At 36.3% G+C, this 10607-nt stretch overlaps 1 protein-coding gene across 1 annotated transcript in view; it reads right to left on the minus strand.

Moving 5' to 3' along the window:
• Window positions 1-10607, minus strand: part of rap1gds1 (RAP1, GTP-GDP dissociation stimulator 1) — a 39512-nt gene that overhangs the window by 15479 nt on the left and 13426 nt on the right. The window contains exons 4-6 of the mRNA XM_016550100.1: window positions 8472-8618; window positions 2321-2449; window positions 2075-2200 (exon numbers count right to left, since the gene is read on the minus strand). Of these exons, the coding sequence (XP_016405586.1) occupies window positions 2075-2200; window positions 2321-2449; window positions 8472-8618 (402 nt within the window). The remainder of the gene's footprint in view (window positions 1-2074; window positions 2201-2320; window positions 2450-8471; window positions 8619-10607) is intronic.

Raw genomic sequence — 10607 nt, forward strand, 5'->3', positions numbered from 1 at the left:
ATCCATCCATCCATCCATCTATCTATCTATCTATCATCTATATATCTATCTATCTATCATCTATCTATCCATCCATCCATCCATCCATCCATCCATCTATCCATCTATCTATCAATCATCTATCATCTATATATCTATATATCTATCTATCATCTATCTATCTATCATCTATCCATCTATCCATCTATCCATCCATCCATCCATCCATCTATCTATCTATCTATCATCTATCTATCCATCTATCCATCCATCCATCCATCTATCTATCTATCTATCATCTATCTATCCATCTATCCATCCATCCATCCATCCATCCATCCATCATCTATCTATCCATCTATCCATCCATCCATCCATCCATCTATCTATCTATCTATCTATCTATCTAGAGGATAGATGTTAAGGATGTTTTGTTGGCAAAAACAAACACTTCTTTATTCACAGAACAAATAACACCTTATTATCTGATTCCCTTCAATACACACTTCAACATTCAAGTTTCACCATCTAAACACACACTGGCTCTCTTTCACACACAGCTTTCTTTCAGGTGCACATTTCAACGGCGCTTCAAATCCTCAGACGCGCTCGCAGACACACCGAGCAGCTGACCGCGGCTGGAGGATTTGCCTTCAAATAAGCAAATCCAGACCGCAGCTGTAAGCAGACCCCAGAGTCCTATTTTGAGGAAACGATGGTGGTGGCAATGGCAGTGATAACACTTATTATCCAAACAGAGAAGAAGCCGAGAAATCTCACGCATCTGCGTAATTGTAGCTTTCTCTCCCGCGACTCAACCGCAGGCAATAGCCAGCGTCTTGGAAAATTCATTTTGAGATATTTTCACCATCAAATAAGCCAGGTTTTGCATTGTGAGAGATGTCGTTCTCTATAGCTTGGCCGGTTTTGATGTTCCAGCTTACATAAAAAAAAAAAAAATTGGTAAACTGATGATTTTTAAGTATAATATTTTGAGCATGAAATCTTGTTGGCTCATGCTCAAGCTTTCTGAGCCAAAACACAGCTGCAAACGCATGCATTCATAAATAAAGTGTCTTGTTTCTAACCACAACAGGTGGCGGAGTTTGACTTTCTATATAAGTAACACAACACGCTCACAGCTGGGAGGAAAAGCCTTTGAGCTGCTGAACTCTGCCGCCCAAGTCACTCAGTCAGTGGGTCAGTGGGTCTGCGCTCCACCAGCCATATCCATATTCAAGCCTGATCAACAACTGCAGACCCTCAACTCATGCTGAAAGCAAAAGCAGCACGACTAACTGATGCATTATGGAAATAACGGAACAGAAATACATCAACTGTGAATTAACAAAACACCCGTGGTAATTTAAAACGCAAAGATTAAAAAAAAAACTCCTTACAAACACGTACCAAGATACAGTGATAGTTACTGCTATGGTACTATATGTATACCATATTCATATATCTTTCCAATAATAAGTTTCTCCACAATACTTACAGGTTCAGTTTTTGATCATTTTGAACTTATCGGCAACTGGACGATAGTTTTTATTTTTTCCATCAATTTCAAAGCCTAACAATAAATTTTAAAAAAACATAAAATTTATACTGTCAGATCTTAGCAATTTTGTGTCCGTCTGATGTTTGCCATCAATATGTTATATTATTTATATATCAGCATTACATTAGTCTACCTACAGCCTTGTTTATGGATAATCTTTTTTAGTTTTCAAAGTGTGAATTAATTAAATAAAAATAAATAAATAAATATATATATATATATCATTTGCAAAAACCGATAAACGCCACTTTAAAAAAAAAAAAGAGCTGATTGCCGTGCATTATTCTCCACATATAGCGCGATCTGAACCCCAATGATCCACTTTCAAGGCATCGCAAGTTCACGTTTTACTGCAGAAGCAGACAAGCACCCTTGTCGTTTTTGAACAGAAGCCGATAAGTCCATTTTAGCGAATCAGCGCGCATGCTAAACACAAAGTAATGTACTTATTGTAAGTGTTTTCCCAAAAGACACTATACTGACTGGTTCATGCGTGTTCAATCATTATTTATTGTTGATCACTGCGATTCTCACCATTCTCAGCGAGTGGTGCCAACACCTCGAAGATCATCTCCTTCTTCTCATGCTCCACCTGCTTACGGAAGAGTCGAACCAGCTCCTCTGCAATATTTGTAGAGGCAAACTGCTCCTTACTGGACTCTGTTTGAGGATCAGGCAAAAGAGACGTGCAAGCTTTATCCAACATGTTCTGATGTATTTTAATATATGGAAATCTGGATATGTAGTAGGCAGTGTGACTGAATCGAATCGGTAACTCACCAAGCTCTGCCAGGTTGCCAAAGGCAATGAGGCACATCTCGGTGAGTGCGGTGTTTTGAGAATGAACTCCCAGCAGTCTGACCAGCGTGGGGATCACACCCATGCTGATCAGCTGAGCCTGCAGCGAGTCTAGAGAGGAAAGACAAAACAGGAGATTCTCTTTATTCTGGTTCATGCAGATCATTTTCTGACAACATAGATAATATATTAGTCATTTACATTAATGGTTAAGTATTATGTATTCATCATTCTTCTGGCAATTACATTGCAATAAATGGAGTTTATCCAAACACAATTTTTTTTAATTAAAAATATTTATATCCAATGCCACACACAATAATATGATTTTCACAATGAATAAAAATGTGGTTACTTGCTATCCGCCACCACTGTCATCAAAAATAAGTTTGTATCAGTGTTGTTATCGATAACTACAAGTGAAACTAAAACTATTAAACATAATTTTTGTAACTGAAAAAAAGCTTAAATAAAATATTAAGAAATACAAATATTGAAAAAAAAAAAAAATGAAAACACTTGAACAAAAATAAGAAATTAACAGAAATTAGGAATTAATAGAAATAAATTAATAGGAATTAATAGGAATAAATATTTTAAGTATTAAAATTACTAAAACTAAAATGAATTAAAGCTATATATAAATAAAAAACAAACTGATAAAAATGACAAAAGCACATAAAATTAAATAAAGCAATTAATTAAAATTTAAATTTAAAAAAAAAAAGAATTCAAAATATTTAATGAACTAAAAGTGTAATTGTAAAATGCTAAAATTTAATTTTGGTGTAATTCACTGATCCACTCAGAGCTTAATGTGTACATTTATGTATTACTTTTACTATTTTATTTTTAATTATGATTCATCAAAGTTTCTTTTTTTATGTACATGATTTCATTTCTTCAGCAAATCTTCTAAAACTAAATTATGTTAGAAGTAATCAAAAATTAATCACTTGTTATGAGTGATTTCAACATCGTTTATATCCTGCAATGTTTGAAAACAGGCTAGAGGCTGAAAGAGTTAATTTACCAGCTCAAAGTATTACAGACTGTACATAAAATGCAGTCACATTATTTACTGCTCTGAGATTTCATTTTTGTAAAGTGCTTTGCTGAGACTATATAAAATATAGTCTTGACCTAAAAATGTGAAAGATAAATCAAGACCACAATGGAACAAAGGACTGCTTAGCCATCACATTTCATGTACATACACGGGTCCTTCACCACTGAAAATACTTGGTTCAACCACACTTGTTTTCCAGTACAAATTTCCAAATGTCTTTAGAACAGAAATCTACCTGAGAATTAATCTTGCATCAAATTTTAATATATTTTATAGAGAATATCTTGTTGGTAATTTTGGCAGACATTTTAGTGGTCAACACATACATTACCAGGGCCGATATATTTGGCCTTTTTAAATGATTAGCATCAGCCTGTAAGTTTTTCTATTTGGCTGATATTTTGACTTATTTTTAGTGGTTGACTAATACATTAACGATTTATCAACTGATATTTGGCATTTTTTAATTAATGGCATCGGCTTAGAAATTTTCCGTTTGGCCAATACGTGTTAAAAGCAGCTTTTTGACAGCATTAAAAATGCCAGCATCTGAGCGCAACTGTATGATGCGCTATATACAATTTGCCACTATGTCATGTCACTGTGTACTGCACGTAAAATCAGTCTTACCTGGACTTCATTTGAGAAAATATAATTCCCAGTGTGCACAAACTTACCAGATGACGGAGTAAAAAAAAAAAAAACAATATCGGTTGACATCTACTTATTTTTAACATTGGCTTTATATCGCTCATTGGCCACCCTGTTCTCCAAGATATTGGCATAGGCCACTAAAACAAAATACTGGTTGACAACTACTTATTTTATCATCAGCTTTATATAGGCCATTGGTCACCCTGCTCTCCAAGATATCGGTATCAGCCATAAAAAAAAAAATCTATATTGTTTGACAACTACTTATTTTAATATTGGCTTTATATGGGCCATTGGTCACCCTGCTCTCTAAGATATTGTATCGGCAATAAATAAAAGAAATCGATATCGGCTGTCAACTACTTATTTTAATATCACCTTTATATCACTCATTGGCCACACTGCTCTCCAAGATATCGGTATCAACCATAATAAATAAATAAATATCGGTTGACAACTACTTATTTTAATATTGGCTTTATATGGCCCATTGGTCATCCTGCTCTCCAAGATATCGGTATAGGCCGTATCGGCGATAAAAAAAAAACAATATTGGTTGACAACTACTTATTTTAATATTGAATTATTTCGCTCATTGGTCACCCTGTTCTCTAAAATATTGGTATCGGCCATTAAAAAAATCAAATCGAATTCATCTCACTCATTGGTCACCCTACTCTACAAGATATCGGTATCAGCTGTAAAAAAATATCGGTATCACCTATAAAAATAAATACACATCGGTTGACAACTGCTTATTTTAATATTGGCTTTAAATCGCTCATTGGTCACCCTGCTCTCTAAGATATTGGTATCGACCATAAAAAAAAAAAACATTGGTTGACAACCACTTATTTTAATTTTGACTTTATTTCACTCATTGGTCACACTGCTTTCCAAGATATCAGTATCAGCTTTAAAAATAAATAAATAAATACATATTGGTTGACAACTACTTATTTTAATATCGGCTTTACTTCTCTCATTGGTCACCCTGCTCTCCAAGATATCAGTATCAGCTTTAAAAATAAATAAATAAATACATATTGGTTGACAACTTCTTATTTTAATATTGTCTTTATATCGTCCATTGGTCACCCTGCTCACTAAGATATCGGTATTGGCCATAAAAAAAATCAATATCGGTTGACAATTACTTATTTTAATATTGGCTTTATATCGCCCATCGGCCACTCTGCTCTCTAAGAAATCGCTATAAGCCATAAATAAAAATCAATACTAGTCAACCACTACTTATTTTAATCTTAAAGCTCACTAAATGTATCATTTTATGTCTTGTTTATGTTTACTAACAGTCATATTTTGCACAGCTGCACAAGTAAGCCCTTAAATACCCAGTGAAAAGATGTTTCAGTTTGTCTAGAAATGTCTCGATGAGACACAAAGATGTGGGCGGCACCGGCACACATCTAGTGCCATCAATTTGTCAGGAAGCAGATGTTGATCAGTAAATTCAACGAAGCAAAGAGGAGACGGCAGCTGAGACAGCAGAGAGCTGTGTTAAATAAGACGGCCCAGGCAGAGGAAAACATCCACAGTTAAAAAAGGAGAAAATGTTATTGAGTATGAAAGACCATGGAAACAGAGTTTGGTACAAAGAATTGTAGCACATAACCTTTAAAACATTTATGCAACAGAAGTCCCTTCATCACATTTAATAAACAGTTGACAGTCCAAAATGCTTCCTCCCTACTTCATAATTGCTTGTTATTTGCTTTATCGACCACAGAAGCTTTGCTGGTCTGAGAGCAAGAGGAACATTTGAGCAACAGTTATTGGCTAAATGTATCACATGAGAAAACACAACATAACAAGCCTTGGCAGAACTGGACATTAGCCAGAAATCATTGAGGAACTCCCGCCAGTAATCGAAGCCCAAATCACGTCAAGGAAATATCAACCGGGGACCTGCAGATCTCACTGATGGAGAATGAGTCACGTTTCCTAAAAGAACTGTGAAGTATTTGCATCTCATCTAAAGCTCATGTAAGATTTATATGCTTTAAGTACTTTACTTTTTCAGTAGAGCAGAAAGCTATAACACTGACAGTTTACAAACAGCAAAAATCAGCCATCGCAAAACTAGATTATACCAAATAACTGAATAATTAGTGACTTTACTCTTTACAATATAAATAACACAAACATATGCATTTAAAAGGATAATTCCATCCCTGGATGCTGAGTGGTCAATATAGCCTCTCAGGCATGCTAAAATAAATGATAGCCTATACCAGGCCTGTCCAAACTCGGTCCTGGAGAGCCGGTGTCCTTCAGAGTTTAGCTCCAACTTGCCTCAACACACCTGACTGGAAGTTTCTATGCCTAGTAAGAGCTTGATTAGCTGGTTCAGGTGTGTTTAATTAGGGTTGGAGCTAATCTCTGCAGGACACCGGCCCTCCAGGACCGAGTTTGGACAGCCCTGGCCTATACTAACAGATATGAAGCAAAAACGTTCAACAAGTACATAAATATGCCATGTTCATTAAGTGTTAATGAAAGCAATAAGGCTTTAAGATGTACTTACATGGGTTAAAAAAGCACTCTAAAATTCTGCTAATAGCATTTAATATAAATTTAAATTTAATACATTTTCATTTTGTTGCAATTAGCATTACATTCAGTTCACACTTACGTATATCCTTTTAAAGAATATTATTTCTGTAATAGTTAGTCTTTTTAAAAGTATGATAAAGTGTGCTGCTTCTTCACAAGGGAATGAATCGGCAATGAGAGACATTACGGTTCAGTAAGTATTTTGGTTGCCAAGATATTTAAAAAAAAAAGCAAAAAAAACAACAAAAAAAAAACAAAGATCTGACCAGGCAAGTACAGTGAAAGATGTACATAAAACCTCCCAAGTGATAAGCTTATGTGATTAGATGAGTCACTTATCTTGGTGGCTTAGTAAACATGATGACAGGCTTTAAGTTAAAACAGATACACGTTGCAAGGAAAAGCAATCTGTTACATGACACAACATTTGAGAGAAAGAGAGATGAGGGAAAGAAAAGACTGGTTCAAAACAGCGTGAGGATGATATTCAGCAATAATAAGCAGCCCGCTGGCTGTTCTCTTCCATTAAAATCATATCTCACCATTTATTTTCATCAGGAAACCGAAAAAAAAAATGCCTGACCTAAATTTGTTGATTTGCACTAGCCTCTGGAAGTGAGGTGTAATAGATCGAAAAAAGCTATTACCATTTCAAGCCTTGCCGGCAAACCAGGATGAGGGAAGCAGGGCTTGGCCTGTCCATCAATTATTCAAGGACATCAAGTCACAAAGATGTAAATACACTGCCTGCATTTCCTTAAATATTAAACAATGCACTGCACTGCTGAATAGCACAAGGCCAGAGCCTTATGTAACCTCCTGGGCATGCATGATATGGACACTGAAAACTATAGGATGTGTCCCAAATATGTATCCCGGGTGAACTATTGTTTTAAATGTGAAGAGTGTCATTTTTTAAATGGTAAAATCCTAGTTTAATATGAACAGCCAATCAAAACATTGCTCTGTTTGTTTAAGCAGTCCAAACAAGAGATAATTGGTGGAAAGCTATATGTTATCATTTCCATTAATCTCAATGGCAGTTGCTCAGCTGGAGCATTCAGCTGTGGAAGTAGTCAACCTGCATGTTGGATTCTTCAATTAAAGGGACTTATTTGTTAAGACAATCCCCAGTAAAATTACATCAAGTCAGTGAATGTTTGATCAAAAAAAGTGCACAGTGACATGTTTTTTTATGCATATAATTTTTTTGTCAAATACACAGCTACTTTTGAAAATAAAATTAAAATATATATTTTAAAAAGGTTTTTAAATTAAAAACATTTTAATTAAATCATTTTAAATAAACAATTTAAAAAAATTCAGCTTATAAAATTTTTTTTAATTAATATTTAATTAATTAATAAAAATGTTTTGCTACTGCACGTAACAAAATGTAACTATATTTATTATAGATTAGTATAAAAAAAAAAAGCAAGACAGCTGAATTCATATCATTACTAAACATTAACACCACCACCAGCTGCAAAGGACATGGAAGCTAATCACCACACAAGGAGCAGATTGTAGCCATTTAGCAAACTTATGTCAAATCGGTGAAAGACATTAGATTCAGAATACATAGGAGAAGTTAAACAACACATAGGCTTTCTTAGAGTGGTCCCCTAAAGATATTACCGTTAATGTTCAACTGTGAGGAAATACTGTCGTCAGACTTAAACCAAAACACGTCTGTTTTTTAGAGAATCAGATAAAAAAGTTGCCTTATCTAGGCAGTATTGACTAACACGTGAATAATTTAGAGAACATCTCAGACTATACCAATAAGGGACCATTCAAAAACATCGCCTGGTTTGGGGGATCGGTCATTACCATTATCATTGCTATAGTTCATCAGCATGCCACAAAAGACAGTCAAGAGCTTCCCGGTGGCCGGGTCAGTGCTTTCGGCCAGAGACTTAATGTGCTCGGCAACTATCTGAGCACCGCCCGCTGCGTCAACTGCACTTCTGCCCTCATCTGCAAAACAAAGAGGTCACATAAAAAAGAAATAAACACTAAAAAAAGGCAACCAATAACACAAAGAAACATCAACCTGGAACAGAATGACAGAAAAGAGGGTGTTAAAGGAATAGTTCAAGTCTTCCCAAACGATTCACATGATTCAGTCGCAGAATTTTCCTTTTCGGTTGAACTATTCCTTTAATGGAGGGACAGGCTGGGATATTCATGAATGCATCCTTATGGAATGTAATATGACAACTGATAACATTACATGGAGAACACAAGAAAATAAGCATTTTGAGATAAAAGAAGAGCAAATGAGATCAAAAACTGTCTGCTGAAAATGCACATTACTCCAGCACTGGATTTGTTTACAGCTGTCAAGTTGACATGAGGTGCAGACGTAACTAAAGGCAAAACCAGAGACCAGAAGTGCAGCAGAAGCACAGCATACAGAATCCAGACTGCAGCAGAATCGCTAACAAGGGAAGGTGTTAAAAGATCCACAGAGATGCCGAGGTCCGGCGGAGTCCAGCATTATGTACACAGAGCATCAAAGTCAAGAGTGTGACTGGATCTTCTGACTGTCAGCTATATGGTTAAAGCAGCAAAATAAGAGATCTAAATTATGAGTACTCAAAAATTTAATGACAAAAGGTTTTAAAAGTAGAGCCCGACCGTTATGGGTTTTTAGGGGCCGATACCGATACCGATATTAGGGAGTAAAAAAAGGCCGATATCGATATATCGGCCGATATTCTTTGTGTATATTATAGTACAGTACCAGTTAAAAGTTTGGACACTTTCCCATTCGTGTGTCCAAACTTTTGACTGGTACTATAATACAGAATACAGTATATACATAAACAGAATATATATACATAAACACATTTTTTGCAATGATCACTCAAATGTGGTGATCAAACACTTATAATGACGTGACAAAGATATGTAATGGAGGCACGGCATTTAACTTACGGTCAAATAAGACAACGCTTGAATGCTGCTGCCTAAACAAGAGATCTCCTTACTGAAGTGAAAGTGTTGGCTGGTGTCACTATTTCGCGAACGTGGTGGCGGATTCTCCACCAAATTCGGGGGATCCCTTCAGCTCGAGGAGCCCTCTCGAATGCCACCCGCTGCACGTCGGTAGCCGCGAAGGGTGGCATTCGCTATCGACGCGGGGGTGGTCTCATTCGAAAGGGGGCCTCGAGACGTACACTCGATTCGGCGTTCGAGAGGGTTCCTCGAGCTGAAGGGATCCCCGAATTTGGTGCAGATCCGCCGCGCCATTACGGAGATATGGCCATTCAAAGTTTCAATGGTATTTCATACACTTAAGCTTTAAAGCGTTTCATCCAGGTCGCCAGTAGCAAACAATGGAGCGCGCTCTGCTGGACAAACTACGCAATTACACCATTTACAAACATTTTATCTGCGTTTTATGTTTTGTAAAAAAAATTTCATATCGGTGGCATATTCGCCGATACGATATATCTGCGACAGGCTCATATCAGCTGACAAAATCGGCAAAACGATATATCGGTCGGGCTCTAGTGGAGATGATGAGTCAGTGTCGTCGACTTCGTCACTGCAGCCGAAAATACAGAAAACACTAGTTTGTCAATTAATTATTATAATGTGAAGGCAGTCTTCTTGCTGTTTTTTTCCCTGACACATTCATAATCATTACTTCAGCAGTGCGCTGCGGCAAGCTTTATGTGTGTACTTGAGCACTGATAGACTATAGGCAATTAAAGGCTCATTATTATGAATTATATGGTTTATTAATATAAACGTGCGATTAGTCGACTAAATGAACAACTATTAATCGATCAGAAAAATCTTTAGTCGAGGACAGCCCTAGTAAAAACCTTTCGACAGAGCACAAATTTACACTGAACAAACATGTGTTCTCACTCTTCGTCATTATCATCATCGTCGTCGTCGTCGTCATCATCATCTTCATCACTATCCTCATCTTCATCGGTGTCCATTTTCAGC

This window comes from Sinocyclocheilus rhinocerous, unplaced genomic scaffold (assembly GCF_001515625.1).
Source record: "Sinocyclocheilus rhinocerous isolate Xijiao unplaced genomic scaffold, SAMN03320098_v1.1 scaffold1065, whole genome shotgun sequence".
NCBI classification, from domain to species: domain Eukaryota; kingdom Metazoa; phylum Chordata; class Actinopteri; order Cypriniformes; family Cyprinidae; genus Sinocyclocheilus; species Sinocyclocheilus rhinocerous.